The sequence below is a fragment of the Podarcis raffonei genome, chromosome 1 (assembly GCF_027172205.1).
Source record: "Podarcis raffonei isolate rPodRaf1 chromosome 1, rPodRaf1.pri, whole genome shotgun sequence".
NCBI lineage: Eukaryota > Metazoa > Chordata > Lepidosauria > Squamata > Lacertidae > Podarcis > Podarcis raffonei.
In genome coordinates, this window is record NC_070602.1 from 3,917,418 (window position 1) to 3,943,526 (window position 26,109).

Here is a 26,109-nt window from a genome sequence, read left to right on the forward strand (position 1 = left end):
TATGTCGATTAAGTGGTGATCCCAAGCTGATGTCTATGAGAAGAAAGGCCACGAGGACAGAGGAGGCTAAAGTCCACTGGACTCTCTGCAAACCCTTCAAGGACCAGCCAATTCTTGCCCGCCCAGGGGCTTGGGGTGGGGGTCTGGCTGATGTTATATGCACAACTCTCCATCTGTAGCAAGTGAAGCTCAGTTTTCCTTCTGGCTGGAGAATCCGGAAGTTGGTTCAGCCACTGCACCCTTGGGAATCTGATCCACATTTAGGGGAAAGGGGAAATCGCAAACTGAAAGAATAACTGAACCCAAAAGCTGATTCGAGAGTCGCATCTCAGGCTCTCTCCGGAACGCTGTCAACAGCCGAAAGAGCAAAATTAGCAAAGCAAACACACACTCGTGCACACACAGAGAGAGAGAGTACAGGTGGGGCTGGAAAGGCGGAGAGGGGTGGCCCTGGCGGGTGCCCAAAGTCTGCTTGGTCCTTTCTCTTCTCTAGATTCCACCCCGCTTTTTGTCTGTTTGTTTGTTTAAAAAATTTGGTTTCCGCTGGCCTGGAGTTACCAGACGACCAGATATTCTCCTCCTTTCTCCCATGAGGTCAATTCCTGAAGAAAACGAACGCAGGTCTCTCGGTGTGTCCTGAGAAAAAGCCGCCAGGCACCCGCTGACTCCTTACTGCATGGAGCCTCGTGCGTTGTAGAAGTCCGGGACTGGGAGACCGGTGTGCAGCGTCACCTGAAAGCAAAGAGCACTTGCTACAAATACAGTCCAACATTTCTCCAATGAAAATACAGTGGAGCCTCGGGTTGCGGACGTAATCCGTGACAGCAGCATGTCTGCAACCCGCAGAGTTCGTAACCTGCAGTGCTGCATCTGCGTATGTGTGTGACACAATCTGGCGCTTCTGCGCATGCGTGATTTAGCGCTTCTGCGCATGCGCAAGCAGCAAAACCCGGATGTAACCCTTTCTGGTACTTCCGGGTTTCCCGCGGTCCGCAACCTGAAAACGCATAACCCGAAGCGTCTGTAACCCAAGGTACCACTGTAGGAACATCTCATTCCACAATGATAACTTTACTATTTATACCCCACACAACTTACTGAGTTGCCCCAGCCACTTTGGGTCTGGGCAGCTCCCAACATATATAAAAACACAATGAAATATTAAACATTAAAAGAAAACTTCCCTATGCAGGATTGCCTTCAGACAGCTTGGGGGTTGAATAACTCCATACTCTCCAATGAAAATAGGGACATTCCAGGATCAAATCAGAAACTGGGACGGCGTCTCTAAATCAGGGACGTCCCTGGAAAATAGGGACACTTGGAGGTTCTGGGTACAGGGTTCAACAAGAGGTAGCAGGGCCAGCCCTACGATGCGGCAAAGTGAGGCAGCAGCCTCAGGCGGCAGATGCTGAGCTGCGGGGATTGTGAGTGCTATGTTGGCATGTTGCATTCAACTGGAGAGGAAGACACTTCCCTTTCCCAGTACTGGAGAAAGATTCAACCACCAGTCCAGTGGGCTTCTGCCTGTGCCTTGGGGAAGGGCACCATCTTGCCCCTTGCCTCAGGCAGCAAAATGTCTTGAGCGGGCCCTGAGGAGTGGCATTTTTAATCCCATCACAGCTGGCAGGATTTGATCTTCCCATGCTCACAGAACCATATCTCTCTGTGTCTATGTGTGTATGTGATGGCCTGGGACTCAGGCTTGAAACCAGAGGAGTCTCAGTCCGCACCGGATCCTTTGCCTCAGGCATCATCTGAACCAAGTCTTGGGCCTGATCCTGAAGAGTCCCAGTGTTTTAAATTTGTTATTAGCCGCCCTGAGCCCGGTTTTTGAAGCGGGAAGGGCGGGGTATAAATAAAAATTTAATATATTATTATTATTATTATTATTATTATTATTATTATTATTATTCCCAGAAAGTCACTAGGGCTTGAGGGGCAATTATGGCAGGACCATATTTACACATTGAATGAATCTCCCGCCGTCTTTACACCATAGGCATCAACTCCTAGGGGCCCAGCTCTTTGGGCCCTCCCAATAAATTTTGGGGGGGGCTGCCCTTCCCAATGATCAGGGGGTAGAAGAGGCAGAGTACCAGTTGGTGCCTTTGCTTTAGTCATTGTTGTGTATATTCCCTAATTCCACACAAGAGCATACAACGAGGGCTTGGGCAGAGCACTACTCACCCCCACTGCCCCGCCCCACTGCCCCGTTTATGAGTAGCAAAATTGGAGTGTTTGGGCAATCCAGAACAGGACATCTTTTGGGGGGGGGGCTGTTTGAACATGCCACCTGCTGCCCAGCCTACCCCCTGCCCAGAATGCCCTGCTTGAGGGCACTAGCTTTGAGTACCAAACTGATTCTGAATATTAAACCCAGCAACCTGAGAATCACAGCTTGCTTGCTTTTCGTCAAAGCGAGTTTCTAGTCCTTGGCGTTCCTCCGCCTGTTTTAGACTGCGACTCCCGTCACTGCCAGCCAACGCAACTCTGGGTTTCCTGTTCTGATTTCTTTTCTTCCCACTCTCTGCCCTGCCCCTCTCCAGCAACTGATGGGAGCGCTTCATCCCCAGATCCAAGAAGCCTCCCAGTCTCTCCTCCCAGAGGCCCGGACTCCTTCCCATTCCTCCTTACTTGCACATTCCTGTTCAGACTGACAGCAGGGAAGAAGACACCTTCCAGGTTCTCAAAGGCCACCGGCCCCTGCTGGTCCTCATTGATGGAGAAGGTCAAGGTCCTCCTGGTTAGGTCAAGCAGGATCCCAACTGTAGCCCCTTTGGTGATGCCCCCTTCAGTCCTGCCGAGAAAGAAAGCGCTCCTCATTAGCTCAGGGGGTTCGGCTAGATGACATTTGGGGTCCCTTCCAACCGTACAAGTCTATGGTTAACCTCTCTCTCTCTACACACAGTGCTTTTTCTTAAAAAAATGTTTTGGGGTATAGTTGTACCTCTGGTTGCGAACGGGATCCGTTCCAGAGCCCCGTTCGCAACATGAGCAGAATGCAACCCGCGTCTGTGCGTGCGCAGGTCACGATTCACCGCTTCTGCGCATGCGCATGACATCATTTTGAGCATCTGCGCATGGGCGAGTGGTGAAACCTGGAAGTAACCCTTTCCGGTACTTCCGGGTCGCCGCGGAACGCAACCTGAAAAGACGCAACCTGAACGGAACGGAACAAGAGGTATGACTGTACTCTCATTTTCACTCAATAAAATCACCATTTTATAGTTCAAATCAGGAAAAATAAATACAGTAAATCGACAAAAGTACAAAGATTCACAAAATGTTTAGGGGTATGTGTACCCCTGTGTTGCCCCAGAAAAAGCACTGTCTGTGTGTGATTATTTAATTAAATTTTCTGTTTTACCATTTAAAATACCCATTTTACATCCTTAAGATATCAATGACTTCTCTTCTTCTCTTTCCACGGTTCATTTTACAGATCATAAATCCCTGCACATTTTACAAAAACTATACCATTCAATATTCCATTATTGCATCCATCAAAATTTGTTTGCACTGTTGATTTTATCGTAATGCTGCCAGCGTTTTTAGCTGTATACAATTATTTCCCATATACAGTGGTACCTTGGTTTAAGAACCATCTGGTTTAAGAAGGATTCAGTTTAAAAACTCCGCAAAACCGGAAATAGTGTCCCAGTTTGAGAACTTCACCTCCGTCTAAGAATGGAATCCGAATGGTGGAAGGGCACCAGTGGCGGGAGGCCTCATTAGGGAAAGCGCACTTTGGTTTAAGAACAGTTTCGGTTTAAGAACGGACTTCCGGAACGGATTAAGTTTGTAAACCGAGGTACCACTGTATCCAATAAACATCTCCCAATCTTCTTTAAATATATATTCTTCTTGTTCTCTTATTCTATATGTTAAGTCTGCGAGTTGTGCATATTCTGTCAACCTAAATTGCCATTCTTCTTTGGTTGGGACCTCGCTCATTTTCCAATTTGGGGCTAACAAAACACGGACTGCAGCAGTAGCATACATAAATAACCTTTTTGACACCTGGGGATTTCAGTCTGAATTATCCCCAGGAGTTATCGTAACCCTCTTTTAAAACTATCTAAGTTGGTGGCCATCACACTACGTCTTGTGGCAGAGAGTTCCATAGTCTAACTGCGTGCTTCCAACGTTCAGAGGACAGGGGGAAGAGACAGAGGGAACAAGAGATGCTCTGGGGCTACGTACCTGTTGGTGTGTGAATTGTTATGCATGAACCAGCTCCGGTTGTTGTCCACGTACATGGCCCAGGCCTTGTCATCTTTCCCCAGCATGACGTCCTTGAGAACATCCATGCGGGCCACACCAAAGGCTGGGTCCGGGTGGTTGTCGTAGCGGTCGATGGACAGCTCCCAGTAGTGGAGACCCTTGGAGAAGCCCGTTTTGCCCAACACCACCCGGTCGTCATAGCTGTTGCAGGTGACCGTCAGGTTGTCGTTGGAGAAGATGACGTCCGAGTGGGCCGTATTTGGGTCAAACGAAAACCAGGCCACTGCAATGGACACAAGGGAAGAGCAGTTACCTGTGTGAATGGGATGGCAGTCCGTGGGCTGGGGGTGGGGAGGCACAAAATGCATTCCATGCAGGCATGCAGGAGGAGGAGTGTTGCAGGTTGGTCAAAGGCCACGATTCCACATGCTTTCTGGGACAGAGCCGGCCCAAGGCATCTTGCCGCCTGAAGCAGGGGGCAAGAAGTTGCCACCACCCAGTCCCATTCCACATACAAAAGCTCTGCAAACCATTGCATCTTATTTCAACATCCTGCACTGCACCCCGAGGGCTCTCTCTGTTAGTTTCTGTTTGCCACTGTGCAGCTGCTTAGAGTCACAAGACTCTGTTTACATTCCTGAGACATTCCAGGCTGTTGGAAGTCTCACGGGAGACGGATGTGACGTTACTGGTTTCCTGTTCCTTTGTTTGTTTCAGTTGCTCTCTGCCTCTCACAGAGAGAGGATGTGGTTTTTGTCTGCATATTAAGAAATAAAGCATAGCGATGTAGCCATAAATCTCATCACTTTTGCATGCTGTTTTGATTCTCTGCATAATGGGGAATGTGCCTGGAGCCTTATTAAAGGCTCAGGTCGTTAATCACATCGGAGGCGATTCCGGAGGAGCTCGGCCGAACACAGGTTTCGACACTCTCCACTCAATGCTCATCAGTATTTGCCACCCGAGGCACTTGCCTTACTCTACCTCATGGTAGGGCCAGCCCTGTTCTGGGGACAAATCCAAAGGGAGTCACAGAAATCACTCCCTATGAATCCCTCCCTATGTAAATTATGCAAGCTGAGTACAGTAACTCCCCACAGCAGGTAGGGAGATAAATGGTTTAGTTTTTGTTGGAAGGTGACTTGCAGCAGAATGGAAACGATGCTGCATGCGACAAATAGAGGCAAGAACAGAAAATGGGTGGAGCGTGGGCTCATGGGGAAGAGCCAGGGGCTGACGCCCCTCCCCTGTACCTGCCGCCTGAAGGCAGGTGTCTCACTCTGTCTAATGGCAGGGCTGCCCTGGGCCTACAGACTTGGCTCCCTGATTGCCTTTGCCTGCTTTGTTTGTATAGGCTTTTCACTGCAATTGCACATTGTCCGAATGCAGAGGACAGCAGAGGATGCCACTGGGTTGCTGAGTTTTGCTGCACCAACTGGGAACCCGCAGAGCTTTGGGGTAGCAATCTGGGCATGTGCCAACTGCATGGCTTGGACTTGGTTACCAGAACTCCTACGGGCAAGACGTCGCCTTGAGGACAACACACATGCCGCAAAGTTTTCAAAACACGCTCACAAAAACACACAAACTGTTGCAGCCAGTCAGTAGGTTCCATTGGCCCCATGCATCCAAACTGGCTCCTACCTGCTACCAGTTTTTTAATATCAACTGTTGTTGTTCCGAGCGAAAGGCATGGAGGGGAACAAATGAGAAGCGGCGTCGGCATTGACAGAGGACAAAAGCGCCAACCGCAAGCTTCATTGTAGCTTGGTCTCCTCGCTGCATACTTTAGTTTGCCCCTCCCAGCCAAAGCTGGCACATCAATTTGGCATTAGCAGAAACCTCGCACGGTTATACATAATGTGTACCGGAGACCACACAGCTTTTGCAGACAGGGAAGGGCTCAAGGAAAGGCTACCAAATTCTGCAAGAGGCTGGTTTCCTTTAGCTCCTCCTGCCTTCCCACAACTCGGCTAAGAAACCAAGTAGAATCCCTCACTCAATTAAAGAAAAACCAGGTCTAAATTTCACTTCTTCAAAGGGTTGACTCCAAGCTAGGTTTATTGGACTGCTTCCATAGTGCCATAACTCGATCCATCCCTTATGAGTTTCAGAGGCTCTGACGGACACCTTGAGCCAGGTGTGATGTGATGCTGAGAGTTCGCTCAGACCAGGGAGATCTGGGTTCAAATCTCTGCTTAACTAGGCTATGTCCAGGCAGGGGGCAGACTGGGGCAGTCACAAGCTCTAAGCCAGCCTTCCTCCAAAGGCGCCCCCTAGAAGCATTCTAGCAGGCTCTGCGAATTCACTTACCGTATTTTTTGCTCTATAAAACTCACTTTTTCCCTCCTAAAAAGTAAGGGGAAATGCGTGTGCGTCTTATGGAGCGAATGCAGGCTGCGCAGCTATCTCAGAAGCCAGAACAGCAAGAGGGATTGCTGCTTTCACTGCGCAGCGATCCCTCTTGCTGTTCTGGCTTCTGAGATTCAGAATATTTTTTTTCTTGTTTTCCTCCTCCAAAAACTAGGTGCGTCTTGTGGTCTGGTGCGTCTTATAGAGTGAAAAATACGGTATATTCTTATGAGCTGATGGCTTTGTCCTCTAGTTAAAAACAGCTGTTTCTCATTTCAGAATCGCTTCTTAGGCTGCCTCCCCTCTTCCCCCACCCCTCAAAGGTGTTACAAACACGGTAGGGGGGGACAGACTGGACCAAACATAGTGTTAGTTTAAACATCGGGTGTATAGCTGGGGGTCTCTCCTTGTCACGTACGAATGGGGGGAGTCGAGGGTTAAAAACAAGTGACCGAAACAAATGCCACCGAAATGTGGAAGGAAGTATATACTTGCCCAATTGGGAGAAAGGTCCTGACTGAGCCTCAAAACCTATAAAGAGACACACTGCATTTCATACGTCGACACGGAAAAAGGGCAACCGGACTCGGGCGGCAGGAGCCACGCAGCTGGGGCACCAGCGGGCGGCAGCCGCCGGAACGGATTTGCCAGATTCACTTGCAAAGCGAGAGGCCCACCATCGGAACCAGAGACATGTGCATTTCATGGGCCTTCATCAACCTGCGTCTCTCCAGGTCAATTGGACTCCCAGCTCCCATCAGCCCCAATCGTACTGGCAGGGGCTGATGGGAGTTGGAGTCAAAGCTCCCGGAGAGGCCCATTCTAGAACCCAGGCCTGGCACCCCTGAAGTGGGTTGACAGCAGCGGATTCAAGGCAAACAACAACTGGCACTTCGGCCATGCACAGCACATAGCCAGTGGAACTCCCTGCCACTGGCTTTTAGACAACCCAGTGGAGAGGTCTATCCATCAGGCAAGGCCTCTTTTCTTGCTCCACCCTTTAGTTTCTGCTTCTCAATTGTATTGTATTATTTTATGTACTGTGGCTTGCCGTTGTCTTATTGATTATAGTTTAGAAATTATTTATTGTAACTGTTGAGTGGATTTCTGTTTAACTTTTATATGTTGATATTATTATTTTGTACTGTTCTAATAATTGTTGAATGTTACTTTTTGATGTAGGTTGCTTATTTTAAAGTTTTGTTTTATTATCACATTTTTTTATTGCATCGGATTGTTATAAGGTGTACATTTTTTCTTTCTTCAGCTTGTAAACCGCCTTGAGTATTGTAAGATAGAAAGACAGTATACAAATAATGATAATAATAATAATAATAATAATAATAATAATAATAATAATAATATCATCAAGCATTAGCTATGCGACTAGAGCAGGCTTCCTCAACCTCAGCCCTCCAGATGTTTTTGGCCTACAACTCCCATGATCCCTAGCTAGCAGGACCAGTGGTCAGGGATCATGGGAATTGTAGTCTCAAAACATTAAATACAATATTAAATACAATTTGATATATTGAGCATTCTAGTTTCAATGTCCGCCCCCCTTCCTTCCTATCTGTCCTACTTTTTCTTCCTATCCTATCTGGGTGGCCACTTGCCAGGAATTCTTTTAGCTGTGATTCCTGCATTGGAGGGGTTGGACTAGATGACCCTCGGGGTCCCCTCAAACTCTACAATTTTATGATGGTGATGATAAAAATAATAAATTACTTATATTCTGCCTTTCCTCCCGAAGGAGGAGGTCAGGGCAGCAAACAAGTCAATAGCGGAAGTCAATCAAAACTTCTAAAAACAGTTTACAAACAACCTTGCAAAAACAGTAAAAGAAACACCCTCATTTCTGCTTCTCCATCACTGTTCTTTTTCGTGTGTGTGTTGGCAAAGACTAGAAAATCACAGGGCCAGTATTAATGCATGAAAAAATAAAAATAAGGAGGCCTAACTGAGCTTGCATAAATCGGAGAATGAATTGGTGGGGGTGGAATTTGAGCATCAACGGAAGAAATGCACATAACCCTGATCATGTGGACTTTAGCAAAAGCCTTTTAAATGAATCTGGACTCAAACCAACTTAGGGGATTGTGATCTTCACATTTTTTTGGCAATTTCCCATTGTGCAACATCTCCTAAGAGAAGCAAAAGGTGTCCGTTTTAGGGAAGAGCTCCACCAACCATCTAAGGATAGATGAAACTGTGAATTTCACACACTGTGTGAATTTCTGTGAATTTCCCACTCTTAAGTTTTCCACATTTCCACACCAGTTCGTGAATTTTTTAAAAAGACGCTCTCGCGAAAATTCACCAGCATATCACACACTTGTTTTGTATGCAACGTTGTTTGACGTGTGCATTTTTGCAAAGAAATTCCTCCCGACGGAATGCGTTTTTATCTGTTATCTCCACAAATATATCAATATATATATCAATTTCCCCTTAAATATATCAATTTCCCCTGAAGAGATTCGTTTTTGCACAAACTACTTGGCCGGGGAACTGCGCTGCAAAGTTTGGAGAACAGTGAATCTCAAACGATGGCAACGTTTCGGTTTGCTTATTGTTTCAGAAAGCAGAAATTATGCAGGTTTGCTTTTTGAAAGCGAACCAAATCCAGTTTATCCCCCCCCCCACATCCCTACCTCCACCCCACAAATCCGCCCCCCAAGCCACCCCCCAGCTTGAGACCAATTCACTCCAAAGATATAGACTTCAAGAACGTACAAGGAAGCAGGCAGAACCACCAACTCTTTGTACACAGGACACAAGATCAGAAACGATCGGGGATGGATTATGTCGAAAGCCAGTCGCACAAAAGCAGTGGGATGGGGTAACCCATAAAAGGACGATGGGGAAAATATAATAAAACCGGGGTTGTGCGTCCAGCCCCTCGATGTAGCCCAGCAACTAAAAGACTGTGCCATTCCTCATTCCAAATTATGGGGTGGACGGAAAGAAAGAAATCTATGTCAGGGCTATTCTCCTTTAGCTTACGCCGGTGTCAGACAGGTGCCAATGGAGGTTACATCAGCGTAAGCTTGTAGCAACGGGAGAATCCCTAAAAAAAATAATGCAACCCAAACGGAAAAGGTTGGTTCTTGCAAAGGTGGGAGGGGAAGGGTGGGCTGCGGAGAGAGGGGGCACCTGAGGCCTTGGCGCCGGAATTCCAGAATATCCCGCAGGAAAATGCACGTGAAGAGCTGCCATTACACCCCAAGGCTCAGGACAGCTTTCTAGAACCTTCCTTCTCCTTGGTTGCTCTCTTGCTGAAGGCATCACAGTGGAAATCAGCTTGCCCCTTACTTGGCTGCTTCGATCTGTGGAAACTGGCACTGCTGCAGATGCCGTGTAAGACCCGTTCTGCTCTTGCAAGAACTTGATCTTTTCCTGTGGCCTACACTTCGGAACTCCCTGCCTATTGACATCAGGGACCTCCGCTGTACTCTTTCTGGGGCTTGCTGAAAGCGTTTCTGTTCAGACAAGCCTGCCCAGATGTTTAGATAGCTGCTGCAAGCCTTAAGCTGCTTTTAGCTTATCATTATTTTAAACCTTTCGTATGTCTTAAATCATTTTTCTTTGTGTTATGTACTAAGTCGAATAGGATCCAGAATGCAGCAGCCTGATTGGTCCTAGAACAATAGGATTCAGAATGCAGCAGCCTGATTGGTCCTAGAACAATAGGATTCAGAATGCAGCAGCCTGATTGGTCCTAGAACAATAGGATTCAGAATGCAGCAGCCTGATTGGTCCTAGAACAATAGGATTCAGAATGCAGCAGCCTGATTGGTCCTAGAACAATAGGGTTCAGAATGCAGCAGTCTGATTGGTCCACAGGAGCCACCCAATCCAGCTCCAGGTGGAAGTAAATCCGCGACCTGATTGGCCTACAGGAGAATCCCGGAATTAGCCAATCACGTGGGGCCCATTGTGTAAATAATGTATATAAAGCAGACATTTTGGAGGAACTTCCATTCCTCGCTACTATGAGCTGAATAAAGAGCATGAAATCCACTCTCGACTCTGAGTATATTTCACGTTGCAACCATCTTAATGTTTGTTTTCTTTTTTGTAAACCGCTTTAAAGTGTGTATGTGTGTGTGTATTGCCTTTTTACAATACAGCGGTGTATACATTTTAGGAAACAAATAACAAATAAGTATGTGGTGCCTGGCCACAGATTCAATGTTATAGACAGTGGGCACCCATCTCCCACCCAGGAATTATACGCCTTCAGGAACCCCAACGCAGCTTGGATGTTTTCCTACGTGGCGGCAGCCAACATTTTGCCTTCCAGATGTTGGACAACAGCTCCTCTGGCCACTGGCCAAGCCGGCTGGAGGAGATGGGCACAGCCCAACATCTGGAGAAACCACATTGGCTGTCCTGTCCTGCACCAAAACCTCTGCACTGGGGGAAGTTTAGCCTGTTAGGGAGACGTTTCCTAGCCCAGTCTTCTTGCTGACATGCTGTGCCACAGTTAGTCGGTGTGGTGTGTATTCCAGATATTGATGGACTACAATTCCCATCATCCCTGATCTAACCTGCTTCTTCTGTTACAGCACCAATCGGGTGCTCAACAGTCTTGTTGGACTACAACTCCCATCAGCCTGAGGCAGCATGGCCATATGCTCCTGAGGGTGCTGGCTGGGTGTTCATGGGAGTTGTAGTCCAAAATATTTGCAGAGCACCAGGTTGGCAAAGGTTGTGTTATACCCTCAAGTTGCAATTTATAAATCCCCAATCTGGTAGTGAATTCCAGTAATTGCTGCCTGCCCTGCGCTCCTTTGGGAGGAACAGCAGGATAGAAATTTAATCAATAGAATACTGTAAGTAAATAGTGTTTTTTAAAAAATCCTTCTAAATGCTATTTGAACTTTGCACATTTGTGACTTTTCCCCCTTCTCAAAGACAATGCTGTTGACTGCAAGTCCACATAAAGGAGACAGGATGTCAGCAACGATTTCCTTGCTTGCTGGTGCTGTTCAAACAAAGTCTACAAACTTGTAACACAGAAACAAACATGTCACACATCATGCCTACATCCTCAGAGTTTCCTGCACAGTGGAACACGGGCCACTGACAACATAGAACAGCAAGTCCCGTCTCACACAGATGCCATGGGCGGGGAAAGAAGGGGAGAGGGACCCCCCCAAAAAAATTAAAAAGAAAAGCAAAAAGAAAGCAAACAGCAACAAAACAAGAGCTGAACCCCCAAAACAAAAACGGGGGGACGTCCAGAAGCACAGCGCAAGAGGCAACGCCAGGCACGCTCCGCTCACCCACCGGCCGAATTCAGAGATTGTAAAGAAGAGTGCAAGCTCATTTGGTGGGACGAGGATCTGAGCTCAAAGTAGGATCTCCCCGGAAAGCTGTTTTGCAGGTTAAGGGTGGAAGAGAAGGGGCTGGATCTACGCAGCTGCAGCCTTTCCAAAGGCACTGGGAAAGTCAGGGCCTGCTCCTCCGGTTCGGAGTCTAGATGCAAGATCAAGTCAAACTCAAGATCAGAGCTCCCCAAAGAGGCGATTCGAACATGGCACCCAAGCCCTTCCTTACCTGTGCGAGTGCCAAGGGGGGGGGAGTCTCCCAAGGGGAGCGTGGCCCCTGGGGCAGAACGTCAGCTCCCAGCAGCGGAGGAGCATATGCCCACACTACCCAGGGCGTGGGGGGTGGGGCGTGCTCCCGAGGGGGGGCACGGAGGGTGCCCTCCCAGGCACGGGATAGCCGCTCAGGTGCATGGTGCACTCAACATTCGGTGTGCCGCCCACCTGCAACTCCTAAGCCTCCTCCTGCTGCCCCCCTTTTCACCGAAAACTCGGCTAGGCTTGGGAGTCGTGGGCGGGTGGTGCGCCAAAAGCCGCCCCCCTCAGCGAAGACCCCCAGGGTGGACTGCCCCCACCGCACACGCCTCCCTCCGCCACTGGCTCCCAGTTATGGCTTTACCAAATTTGGGGGGTGGGGCTCACAGGGAGAGGAGAGGAAGGGGAAGCCCCACCCCCCCAACGGCATTCTGCTAGTTCATAATCATAATAATAATAATTTTTATTGATACCCCGCCCTCCCCAGCCAAGGCCGGGCTCAGGGAGGCTAACAAGCAAGAATAAAAACAAGTTGAATGAATACAACTTAAAAAACAAGATTAAAATACAACAAATATTGAAACATTAAAATATTAAAATGCAGCCTCATCACAGGAGGAAAAAGGAAAAAGAAAAGAGAAAGAGGGGGAGGGAATCAAATTGGCTCCAAGCCAAAGGCCAGCCGGAACAACTCTGTCTTACAGGCCCTGCGGAAAGGAATCAGATCCTGCAGGGCCCTGGTCTCATGAGACAGAGCGTTCCACCAAGTCGGGGCCAGTGTTGAAAAGGCCCTGGCTCTGGTTGAAGCCAATCTAACTTCCTTAGGGCCTGGGACCACTAGGGTGTTGCTATTTATGGACCTTGAGGCTCTCCGTGGGGCATACCGGGAGAGGCGGTCCCGTAGGTACGAGGGTCCTAGGCCGTGAAGGGCTTTAAAGGTCAAAACAAGCACCTTAAACCTGACCCTGTACTCCACCGGGAGCCAGTGCAGCTGGAAAAGCACTGGGTGAATATGCTCCCATGGCAGAGACCCTGTGAGGAGCCTCGCTGCAGCATTCTGCACCCGCTGGAGTTTCTGGGTCAGCTTCAAGGGCAGCCCCACGTAGAGCGAATTACAGTAGTCAAGCCTGGAGGTGACCGTCGCGTGGATCACTGTGGCCAGGTCGGGGCGGGAAAGGTAAGGGACCAACAACGTCGGATGCAACCCTATATACAAAACTCTGCATACAGATCTACAAATCTATAGATATACACTTGTGCATGGATGTGCGTGCGTGCGTGCGCGCGCGCACACACACACACCTCAGCCAAAATCCTTGAACAAGCAAACCTTGTCTTTCGGCAAGTAAGAGCCATGGAACAGTAAGAAGAGATATTGGCTCTTCTTCCCTGGAGGTTTTTAAGAAGTGGTTGGGTGGCCACCTGTCAGGGATGCTACAGGTGAGATTCCTGCCTTGCAAGGGGTTGGACTAGGGTTGTAGTGTTGGGAGCGGGGAGGGGACTCCCAGGGCAATTGCTCTGGGCACATTTTTTGGGAAGGAGCGCTGCGCATGCCACCTTCCTTGAGCCGGCCCTTTGCAAGGCTGGAATATGATCAGATCCCAGCCTCGCAAAGCGGCTCAGGGAGGGTGCCTTGAGAAATAATAATAATAATAAAGTTTTATTTATACCCCACCCTTCCCGGTTCAGGGTGGCTAACAACAGATTTAAAACACTTAATTGATGCAACAAAAAACAGCATAAAATACAGTATAAAATGTGGATAACAATAAATTCAGAATTCAAAAATCAATTTAGGGGGGAAATCCATCCAATAAACATTAGATGATCCCCAGGGCTAGCTGGCTGAATTAGTCCTACTTCGGCCAGCGAGGAGACCAGGGGGGAATTAGCTGTGGGATCCCAGAGTGGGTAATCTTCATAAAAAGGGGAGGGGGAGGGAAGGAAGGGAAATAAAATTGAAAGCCAGGCAGAATAGCTCTGTCTTACAGGCCCTGCAGAAGGAGGTTAAATCCTGCAGGGCCCTGGTCTCATGGGACAGAGCATTCCACCAGGTCGGAGCCACCACTGAGAAGGCCCTGGCCCTGGTGGAGGATAGTCTGACTTCCTTAGGGCCTGGGACCTCTAAACTATGGTTATTCATGGACCTTAAGGTCCTCTGCCGGGCAGACCAGGAGAGGCGGTCCCGTAGATACAAGGAAGATGCCGCGCACCTTCCGATCCCAGCCCCAGCCTCAAGCCCCTTTGCAAAGCATTGCAAGGCCCTGTGCTGCTTTCGGAGGCTGGGGTCATTCCAGCCTCGCAAAGCAGCTTGGGCTGGGGTCACTCCATTGGCTGCAGTGGTGGGGGCTGGGCATGTGCAAAGCAGGCTACGTTTGCCCTCCAGACCCCCAGTATGTGCCCCCCCCGGTGCCATGGATACATGCTCCACTGCTGGGTTGGACTAGGGGTCCTTTCCAACTCCACCGTTCTTTGATTCCATCTTGCCGAAGTCTCACAAGAGCTCACGGAGAGCAGGAGATCTTGTGAGATTTCGGCATGATCCTCTGTCAGAAGATGGCACTGCTGCCAGTGCTTTGTGGGCTCTGGCACACAATGCAGGAAGAGAGCCACAGCGCCAGTGGCGAGGCGAACAGCGCAGGGACGGGGTGGCTCATGCCTGTTCTGTCTCAAGTGGGAAAACGGGGTGCGCCTACCCCACCCCGATTAGGGGCTGAAAGGAGAAGTAGGAAAATGGAGGCCAAGGGGGAGTTTGAAGGCTGTGCGTGTCAGAAGAGAGGGAGGCGGAGGAAAGCTTTACGGGAGCTGTTTCCTACTCAAGAAAGAGAGATAAAAGAAATAGACTCTGGATCTCAGAGTCGCCTCCAACAAAACACCTGTAGGTGCACCTGCGGACTCATACAAGGTGAAAAAGAAGTCAGGATTAAAAAACTGTGAACGATCTCACTGCCTGGGAGTGGGCTGCCTGAGCCAAGAAGCAGCCCCTCCCCAGAGAGAGGATGTCATCTGCTCTAGGGCTGGTGCCCAGCAGCTCTTCCCCATCTTCTGACGTTACTGAATCACACTGACTGATGAATTTGTTGTTGCCCGTTTGCTTTATTCATACGCCAATGCGTTAGAGATATTAGAGTGGTTGCTGCTGCTACGTTTGTTGCTTTTCAGCGCTGCTGTGATTGTCGCAAGCCGCTTTGAGCGCCATGTTCATTGCTGGAAAAGCAGGATGCAACTATTAAATAGAAAACATGGCCAGCTGTGTGACAGGTTTTGGAACGGAAGGGGCAGGGAGAACAGAAATGGCTTTTGACACCTGAATTCCGTTCTTTCCCAGGTGACATTTCTCTCCTTTCTTGAGGGAAGGGGGGTCTCCAGTTTAGCAACCCAAACAAGGAAGGACCACCCCCGGCCCTGCTCTTCAGTGGAAAATGCCTCACCCCTGATCGCAGCAGCCATGACTTACCCTCGGAGGTCTGCAGGACCAGCATCTTGCTGTAGGGGCTGACCCCAGTCTTGTTGAAGGCCTTGACCCGAGCACTGTAGGTGCTGTTAAAGTGGAGTCCATCCACAGTGCACATCGTCTCCTTCCCGACATACACCTCCTAAGGACCCAAAAGCACAAAGCTGATGTATGTGTGGGAATGTTCAGGGAGGCATATATTGTTTATTAATATCCTTCCTAAGCCACGCTAGCAAGTTCCTTTACTTAGCAGAGTTTCCATTCCCCTTCTCAAGCACAGCAGATAGCTGGTTGCAGGCTCGTATGAGTCTCTCACTGTTATACAATTCAGTCTGTCTCAGAATGAATTGTATAGTTCCTGCTAAGTAAAGGGAAAGGGACCCCTGACCATTAGGTCCAGTCGTGACCGACTCTGGGGTTGCGGCGCTCATCTCGCTTTATTGGCCAAGGGAGCCGGCGTACAGCTTCCGGGTCATGTGGCCAGCATGACTAAGCCGCTTCTGGCGAACCAGAGCAGCGCACGGAAACGCCGTTTACCTTCCCACTGGAGCGGTACCTATTTATCTACTTGCACTTTGACGTGCTTTCGAACTGCTAGGTTGGCAGGAGCAGGGACTGAGCAACGGGAGCTCACCCCATCGTGGGGATTCGAACTGCCGACCTTCTGATCGGCAAGTCCTAGGCTCTGTGGTTTAACCCACAGCGCCACCCACGTCCCTGCTATAGTTCCTGGTAAGTTCCCTTTAATCCCTCTTAAAAGAATAAAGAGACAACAATCTTATTTAAAGCCAATAAAAGAAGTTTACTCACATCAGTTCACAGTTGGATTCCTGAAGGCAGACTTAGTTACAAAATATGTACATGTGGATCTTCCCCATATGGGGGAATAATCCCAGTGCTTATGCTAGATGAGAAGCTATCATAGCAGTCCTAGCTAAAAAGCTGGTCAAACAAAGAAGGAAGCCAAAGAGAGAGAGAGAGTGCTGCGTGATTTGTGCTTTTTGTTACCTGGACAGGTAAGGTCACGCCCCCCTCTAGTCACATGCAAGGAAGGATGCTCCAGGCCAGGAGGAAACAGGAAGTTTTGACTGGCTGACCAATATCCCCTTGCATGTCCACTCTAGGAAAACAAGGAATGTTGCATTTGACTGCTCCCACAGGGAACGGGCCCTTGCAGGGAAGCTTTGCAATGCAGCAGAGATCTGGTGTGCGCAGTGGGAGGCAAGATCATAGGCCAGCCTTTGCCAACCTGATGCCCTCCAGATGTTTCGTACCACTACTCCAAAAGTCCATGCTGGTTGGGGCCGGTCGGAGTTGTAGTCCAAAATATTGATAGGTGTCAGGTTGGCAAAGGAAGACTCTGGCTCAAATCTCAGTTGAGTCAACGACAATTGCTGAATGTCCAAAAAATTAGGATTGCGGGAAGCTGCCTTGTGCTTATTGCTGTCTACACTGGCTGGCAGCAACTCTCCAGGGATTCAGGAAGGGAGCCTTTCCCAGCCCAACTTGGAGATGCTGGGGAGTGAACCAGGGTGCTTCTGCATGCAGAGCAGGTACTCTGCCACTGAGCAATGATCCTACCTTAAATATATAGGGTAAACAAGAAACTGCCTTATGCAGCCAGGCCACTGGACCATCTAGGCCAATATTGTCCACACTGACTGGCAGCATCTCTCCAGGGGCATCTCAGGGGCATCAAAATTGAACCTTGGACCTTCTACAAGCAAAGCACAGCTGTGGCTGCTCCCCAACGAATATATTACATATATTTGTTTTTTTGATTGCTGCTCCTAAGAAAAATTGATTGTTGAGTAACTGTCCCCAGAGAAACGAGGAGGCTAGGAAGCAATTGCCTTTTATTTCCAAGATGTTGGAGGCAGCTATTTTAAGCCAGCCCCCCCCTCCAAAAGGCATCTGTGCTGGCTTAGCTTTCCACCCACCCAAGCCTCACATCAGAAATCTATTCTCGATTGCCTACACACACAAAGCGTCAGTGGTTTCAACCCCTGCATTTCAGGGACTTGGACTAGATGACTCTGGGGTCCCTTCCAACTCTACAGTTCTGTGATTCTAGGGTCCCAAAGCCACTTCCGCCCTTCCGAGGAGGTGGGGTTGCAGGCTTCATGGCCCCACCATGCGCACGGTTGGTGGAGGCGCAGCCCCCGCATGATTGGGGGGATTCCTGGCTGTGTCACCCCCTGGCCGGCCAATTGGCTGGTTCAGGGGGCATGGCCTGCCCTATAAAGGCAGGACGCGGCCGGGGATCTCCCTCTTTGCCGCGCATCAGCTGTTCCGGTTTCCCACCCTCCCGCCCTATAAGGTTTCCATTCCTTGACATTGCTATGGACCTTGGTTGGTCGCCATTGAGGGGCCTGGTAGGAATTTTCCCACTTGGCAAATTGGCACCAGCCACTTGGTTTTCGCCTACCTCGTAGCAAATTGCCACAACTTTCTGGGTATTGGCGGTTAGGCATTGGTATAGTTCTGTAATTGGAAGAGGGGAGGAAGCGCCATCACCTGCCCCACATATTGAAGGGTAGTCTGGTAAAGGATTCTGGGGGGTGTTGCCCTGTCCTAAGCCTGGGGAGGTGAGGGCTTAAGGCACGCCCCCTATCGGTGACCCCGGGGGAGTTCCTAGTTGATGTGCATCAGCAGGACTCCCCCTACTGGTGGTTAACCCTTCCTGGACTTCAAGCGGACGGGCTGAAGTCGGATATAGTCGGTTAGGACCAATGCCTAAGCCAATACTGCTCATCACCTGTAACCATTAAAGTTGTGGCCTTATTTAGCCCATTAACCTTAATAACTGTGTCATTATTTCCACCTGGGGGGGGACGGGAACTCACCACGCAATTCTATTTGAGTGTAATGGTCTTTTAACGAGGTTGAGTGGCTACCTGTCAGTAGAGATCCCTGCATCACACGGGGTTGGACTAGATGACCCCTGGGACCCCTTCCAACGCTAAAACCTGGAGCCAGCACTATTCTCCCTCCCACCCACCCCGCAACGTAAAAGCGCCTCTCCATAAAACATACCCTGAACTGACCACCGTTCCCATCATCCAGCTCCAGAATGTATCCGTCCACTTGCACCGCGGAAAGTGGTGGCTGCTTCCATGACAAGGTGGCGCTGTTGTTCTGGGTGCAGCACTCTTCCAGCTGGAGGATTGGGGGGGCCGGCACTGGGGAGGAAGCTAAACAGAAATTAGTGTAACCCCGACTTCTACCGCCAGACAGGGTGGAAACCGGGGCCTCTGAGTTCTGCAAGAGTTTGTCGGCTTATTACCCATCCTTCACCCTAATACAGCGGTACCTCTGGATGCGAACGGAATCCGTTCCGGAGCCCGGTTCGCAACATGAGCAGAATGCAACCCGCGTCTGCACGTGCCGCGATTCGCCGCTTCTGTGCATGCGCGTGACGTCATTTTGAGCGTCTGCGCATATGTGAGCGGTGAAACCCGGAAGTAACCCTTTCTGGTACTTTCGGGTTGCTGCAGGGACGCAACCTGAAAAGATTCCCCCTGAAGCAAACGTAACAAGAGGTATGACTGTATTATAATAATAATTATAATTTATACCCCGCCCATCTGGCTGGGTTTCCCCAGCCACTCTGGGCAGCTCCCAACAGAATATTAAAAGCACGATAAAACATCAAACATTAAAAATTTCCTCAACAGGGCTGCCTTCAGATGTCCTCTAAAAGTCTGGTAGTTGTTTCTTTGACATCTGGTGGGAGGGCGTTCCACAGGGCGGGTGCCACTACCAAGAAGGCCCTCTGCCTGGTTCCCAGTAGCTTCACGTCTCACATTGAGGGAACTGCCAGAAGGCCCTTGGAGCTGGACCTCAGTGTCCGGACTGGACGACGGGGGTGGAGATGCTCCTTCAGGTATACTGGCCCGAGGCCGTTTAGGGCTTTAAAGGTCAGCACCAACACTTTGAATTGTGCTCGGAAACGTACTGGGAGCCAATGAAGATCTTTCAGGACTGGTGTTATGTGGTCCCAGTCACCAGTCTAACTGCCGCATTCTGGATTAATTGTAGTTTCCGGGTCACCTTCAAAGGTAGCCCTATGGAGAGCGGATTGCAGTAGTCAAAGCATCCCTAAAGTCCCAGGAGGGAGCCACAGCATTAAAAGGCATCATTAAAACAACTTAGAACCATAAAAAAATCAGGTGGGTGCTAAAAACCTATGCCTCAAGTCTCAGAAGCCAGGGTAAAAAGGTGAGCCTTTAGCATTTGTTGGAAACTGTACAAGAAAGGTGCCAACACGGAGAAGGCCCTCTATCACCCCAAGCCTCTGAGCGGGGTCCCCTCAGATTGTCCCCTCTGCAGCGCCTCTGACTGAATGATGCAGCAGCAGAACTTTGTATCCCAGTTTAGTTCCCACCAGCTTTTTAGGTTGGGGGCACACTTGGTTCTCAGTAAGGGCTTTGTATAAAAGGGAAATTAATCGCCGAGTCACTACAGTCTCCCTTATTTCTTTTCATATTCTGTTAGTTTCCTTGTAGCTTCATTTTTAATTTGTGTATTTGGAAGAAAGGATCACAAATGATAGTCTAACAGCCATGAGATTTGGTTATTTTCTAAACGTACTTGCATCTTTGCTACTGTAATTCAAAGTGTTGGTGCTGACCTTTAAAGCCCTAAGTGGCCTTGGCCCTGTATACCTGAAGGAGCCTCTCCACCCCCATCATTCTGCCCGGACACTGAGGTCCAGCACCGAGGGCCTTCTGGCGGTTCCCTCACTGCGAGAAGTGAGGTTACAGGGAACCAGGCAGAGGGCCTTCTCAGTGGTGGCTTCCGCCCTGTGCAACGCCCTCCCATCAGATGTCAATGAAAAAACAACTATCTGACGTTTAGAAGACATCTGAAGGCAGCCCTGTTTAGGGAAGTTTTTAATGACTGATGTTTTAATCTATTTTTAATCTTTTGTTGGAAGACGCTCAGAGTGGCTGGGGAAACCCAGTCAGATGGGTGGGCTATAATATATTATTATTATTATTATTATTATTATTATTATTATTATTATTATTATTGTAAGAGGCTGTCTATGTCTATAATAACCCTTCAAGTAATATAAGTAGCGACGTTTCTGTACCTTGGCATTATATGTTCTGTTTTAATTTTTGTACTGGAATTGTAGGTGATAGTCCTGGGGGCCAGCTAAAACTTGCCCATTTTTCTCCTATTCTAAATTACTGAGTGTATAGAAATCAGTAAGCCATCTCATCTTCTTGTTCATTAGCCCCACTTTTGAAAAACAAAAAAGCTATAGAAATACTGTCATTACTGCAAACTGAGACCAAATTGCCAGTTCAGAACTTCCTTCTAATTAGCCTTGGGAACTGCAGTTCTCCACAAGCCTACAGTTCCCACCCAGGTGGCAGGCACCCTGAGCGTCGCCCTACAACAAAGCCTGTTTCAAGACAGGGGTCTGGATATCCCTTCCCCTTGCGAGGCTTTGAAGTGCCACAATGGCGCAGATGGGCACCTCGCAGCTGGCAGGTTGCCCAGGGGCATCGCCAGCAAACATCTGCCTGTTGCCGTGTCTCTCTGCTGCTCTGCCCCAGATGGGGCCTCTTGCGATGTGCCAATGCAGCTGAGCTGGCAAGGAGGAGAGGAACGGATGAGAAGGCAGCTGGGCATGTGGCAGGCAAGGAGGGCTGCATTGTGCCCAGTCGTGTGAATGCAGGAAGAACAGATCTTGGAATGAATGGCATACAGAGGAAGGAGGGAGGCAAAGACTCCCATTTCTGCATCAGATTTATTTCCCCTGTTTCCTAAAATGGCAATTGGGCAGCCATTACTGCAGGCATGTAAACATGGGAATTTTCCATCCTGAGAAAGCTAGATTGTCATTCTCTCTCTCACACACACACACACACATAAATAATTTTAATTGAATTTTCTGTTTTGCCATTTAAAATACTCATTTTACATCCTTAAGATATCAGTGACTTCCTTTCTTCTCTTTCCATGGTTCGTTTTACATATCATAAATCCCTGCACATTTTACAAAAACTATACCATTCAATATTCTATTATTGCATCCATCAAAACTTGTTTACACTGTTGAATTTATCTTAACTGCACTGGCTCCCGGTGGAGTACAGGGTCAGGTTTAAGGTGCTGGTTTTGACCTTTAAAGCCCTATACGGCCTAGGACTCTCGTACCTATGGGACCACCTCTCCTGGTATGTCCCATGGAGGACCTTACGGTCCACAAATGACAACACTTTGGAGGTCCCAGGTCACAAGGTGGTTAGGTTGGTCTCAACTAGGGCCAGGGCCTTTTCAGTACTGGCCTCGACTTGGTGGAAGGCTCTGTCACAAGAGACCAGGACTTAACATCTTTCCGCAGGGCCTGCAAGACAGAGCTGTTCCGCCTGGCCTTTGGTTTGGACTCAGTCTGACCCTTATGTTTCCCGCCCCTTATGGTCTTGATCTATGGAGAAATGAGGCTGCATTTTAAATTGCATTTTAACCTGTATTTTAAATTGTCCCCCCCCCCATTATGTTTTGATTGTAATTTTACTGGTGTTAGCTGCCCTGAGCCCGGCTCTGACCGGGGAGGGCGGGAGCTAAATAAAAATTATTATTATTATTATTATTATTATTATTATTATTATTATTATTAATGCTGCCAGCATTTTCAGCTGCACACAATAATTTCCCATATATTCAATAAACGTTTTCCAATCTTCTCTAAATGTATGCTCTATATGTTAAGTCTACAAGTTGTGCATATTCTCTCAACTTAAGTTGCCATTCTTCTTCGGTTGGGACCTCGTTCGTTTTCCATTTTGGGGCTAACAAAACACAGGCTGCAGTAGCAGCATCATACATAAATAAGCTTTTGACTCTAGTTTTTTTAGGAAAGTACTTTTAAACATTTTTTTCAATTCCTTAGGGATCATTTCCCAATACTCTTTCCCCCTTTTACAAGTCCACTGGACTGTCATTTTCCTAGCCCAGAGGCTATGTCCGCAACTAAGGACATAAGAATGGTGCAATGAGTTGGTGCGCTCCATGTCTGTTGTGCTCCTGTTTTAGTAAGATGGTGTTGTGAATCTCTAGGATTCTATCTAAGAAGAGCCTGTTAGATCAGGCCGACTGAAGACTAGAGACTGGGGTGCCGGGTAACATTCCTAAAGAAACAAGTTAACATTATTCGTCTTGGTCCATATGGAAATGTTATCTACCCAGACTCACTAGGAAAGCTTGGCTTTTAAAACTGGTTCCTAGGGAACAGTGTTTTTTTAAAAAAGGACATTTAATTATTATGCAATTGTTAGTCACCCTGAGAACTTTGTTCAAGCATGGGAGATAACATGCCTAAAATAAATTTCTAAAAAAGGTAAAGGGACCCCTGACCATTAGGTCCAGTCGTGACCGACTCTGGGGTTGGGTCGCTCATCTCGCTTTACTGGCCGAGGGAGCCAGCGTACAGCTTCTGGGTCATGTGGCCAGCATGACTAAGCAGCTTCTGGCGAACCTGAGCAGCGCACGGAAACGCCGTTTACCTTCCCACCGGAGTGGTACCTATTTATCTACTTGCACTTTGACATGCTTTCGAACTGCTAGGTTGACAGGAGCAGGGACCGAGCAACGGGAGCTCACCCCGTCACGGGGATTTGAACTGCCGACCCTCTGATCGGCAAGTCCTAGGCTCTGTGGTTTAACCCACAGTGCCACCTGCGTCCCAAAAAAAACCACAAAACCATTTCTACCTTGCGGCTATTTTAAACCTGCTGTTTCTTTCCTCCCCCTCATATTTCATGCCTGGCATTCCTTCCAAACAGAGAGAGACAGGATTGCTCTGACATTTACCTTTCATTTGCATGAAGTCCAGCTGGTGGATGGTCTGCAGCAAAGGCCCACTGTCCAGGTTCAGATCAAAGTCTGTTGTCATCCTTGGAGAGAGGGTTCCTTTCCCCCACTGGTCCTCTGTCAGGTGGACTCTCCTTATCAGCGCATCAGAGATCTGGTGGCAAAGGAGACGGGTGAATCAGAGTGTGCGAGGCTTGGATAAATATAGGGATGGAGAAGTCTCCCAGGAGTGAAGAAGGTCACAAGCCTTGATAGCCAAAATGCAAAATCCATCCTTAGACACAGGATACCCTTTGACTGCCATACACTTGTGGAATGTGAAACACAAGAGCAGTCAAGTACAACATTCCTAGAGTGAACATGTCTACACAAGGGGAGGAATGTTTGTCCAGCCAGCAGGTCAACTTCCTGTTTCCTTCTGGGCTGGGACAGACTTCCTCTGCATGTGACTAGAGGTGGGTATGGCCTCACCTGTGCAGGTAACAACAAAAGCACAGGGCAGGGCAGCCACCTCTCTCTCTTTGACTACATGCATCAAAGAAGCAACATCTGCTTAGCCAAAGATGCTCTCTTGGCCTCCAGCCAAGAGAGGACAAAGGGACTGTCTCCTTATGAGACAATTTCCAGGTGTATGTAACTTTTCTAAGTTAAGTCTGCCTTCTGGGATCCGATTGTGAACAGAATGATGTGTGAGTAAACTCTTTTATACTTTTATAGAAGACTGTGTCGTGTCTTATCTTTTATGAGGGAATATGGGGGAAATGCCAGAACAGTTGTTATAGAAGCTTTGACGAGCCTGAGCAAACACATCTGCTGTGAGTTTAAAAAGGGGAATGTTAAATTGCTAAATTGTGAACTTGTTAGCACAAGTTGGAAAGGCTATAACCAAACAATATATCCTCTCCTGCACCCCTGAACATTCCCACAACACTGAGGATTCAAAAGCCGTGGGCGTCTTTCTCTAGCAGTGGTTCCCAAAGTGGGGGCAGTGGGATTAACTGGGGGCTGTTAAGTGGCAAGAGGGCAGCAGGAGGGTGCTGGAGCTGGCATCACTGGGTCAAGTCCATCCATTTTATTAAATTGATTAAACTAAATAGTTTTAATTGGATTTTGAGTAAATGTGCAATTAATTGTTACGGTTTTGAATTGCACTGTGTTATCACCTTTCTTAGTGGGTCGTGCAACCTCTCTTCTGAATAATGCTTTCTATAGGGGGAATGAGTTTATGGAACCAAGGGGGCAGTGGCCCCCAAAAGGTTTGGAAACCACTGGCCTACAGTATCTGCAGCTTGGTGAGTTATCAGTGGGGGGGGGACCAGTGGGGGGCAGGTGCAAGGCCAACATGTGGGATGTGATAAATAAGTAGGAGTCAAATACAACATTCCTTGCTTTCCTAGAGTGGACATGCAAGGGGATGTTTGGTCCAGCCAGTTGAAACTTCGTGTTTCCTCCTGGGCTGGAGCATCCTTCCTTTGCATGTGACTAGAGGTGGGTGTGGCCTTACCTGTGCAGGTAACAAAAGCACAAGGCACAAAGCTCTCTCTCTTTCTCTTTTTTGACTTCCTTCGTCATTGGACCTTTTTAGCTAGAAATGCTCTGTTGGCTTTCAGCCAACAGAGGACACTGGGATTATCCCCATATGGGATAGATCCACACATATATACTTTGAAACTAAGTCTGCCTTCAGGAATCCAACTGTGAACTGATGATGTGAGTAAAATAATAATAATAATAATAATAATAATAATAATAATAATAATAATAATAATAATATTTATATCCCGCCCATCTGGCTGGGCTTCCCCTGCCACTCTGGACGGCTTCCAACAAAAGATTAAAATACAATAGTCTGTTAAACATTAAAAGCTTCCCTAAACAGGGCTGCCTTCAGATGTCTTCTAAAAGTCTAGTAGTTGTTTTTCTCTTTGGTGGCAGGGCGTTCCACAGGCCGGGCGCCACCACCGATAAGGCCCTCTGCCTGGTTCCCTGTAACTTGGCTTCTCACAGTGAGGGAACCGCCAGAAGGCCCTCGGCGCTGGACCTCAGTGTCTGGGTAGAGTGATGGGGGTGGAGACACTCCTTCAGGTATACTGGACTTTTATATACTTTACACAAGATTGTGGTGTGTTTATTCTTTTAAGAGGGATATAAGGGAACTTACCAGGAATCTAATATTGAGAGGCTTAAACAAGCTTGCAACCAGCTTTCTGCTGTGCATTTAAAAGGGGAATGTAAAACTCTGCTAAGTAAAGGAACTTGCTAGCACAAGTTGGGAAGGATATTAATAAACAATATATCCTCTCCTGCCTCCCTGAACATTCTGACACAACAGACCTGAGAAAATTCAGATCACAGAAGACAAAAAGGAGGCGATTTAAGCCTTTGCTGTAGTCCTGAGGAAAATCCCTCCTCTAAGGCTGCTATTTGCGTCAGGAGGAAATGTTCCATTGATGCCAAACTCCTCTGCTTCTCTGCCTGCAGCAACCTGCATCTCCTCAGCAACTTCTCTTTGCATCTTATAAAGTGCATATTAAATGAAAAGATGCAGCTTCGGGTCTATCAAGTCCACTACTGTCTCTTTATACCAGCTGTGTTTTCCCCTAAGGACTCAGACAGAGACACTTTGCAGTGACTCTGCCTGAGATCCTTTTAACTGGA

At 48.2% G+C, this 26,109-nt stretch overlaps 1 protein-coding gene across 8 annotated transcripts in view; it reads right to left on the reverse strand.

Annotated features, from left to right (window-relative positions):
• Nucleotides 1-523: 523 nt before the first annotated feature.
• The window catches only part of TRIM9 (tripartite motif containing 9), a 66,642-nt gene continuing 41,056 nt past the window's right edge, over nt 524-26,109 (reverse strand). The window contains exons 5-13 of one of the 8 annotated variants that reach the window (XM_053365558.1): nt 23,452-23,605; nt 18,658-18,803; nt 15,625-15,763; nt 11,875-12,063; nt 7,075-7,110; nt 5,872-5,895; nt 4,207-4,510; nt 2,638-2,800; nt 524-732 (exon numbers count right to left, since the gene is read on the reverse strand). In XM_053365558.1, the coding sequence (XP_053221533.1) occupies nt 670-732; nt 2,638-2,800; nt 4,207-4,510; nt 5,872-5,895; nt 7,075-7,110; nt 11,875-12,063; nt 15,625-15,763; nt 18,658-18,803; nt 23,452-23,605 (1,218 nt within the window). In that variant the 3' untranslated portion in view covers nt 524-669. Of the gene's footprint in view, nt 733-2,637; nt 2,801-4,206; nt 4,511-5,871; nt 5,896-5,957; nt 6,536-6,796; nt 7,111-11,874; nt 12,064-15,624; nt 15,764-18,657; nt 18,816-23,451; nt 23,606-26,109 lie in introns of those variants that run through there. The other 7 variants (XM_053365548.1, XM_053365576.1, XM_053365567.1 and 4 more) reach the window with 7 other exon arrangements.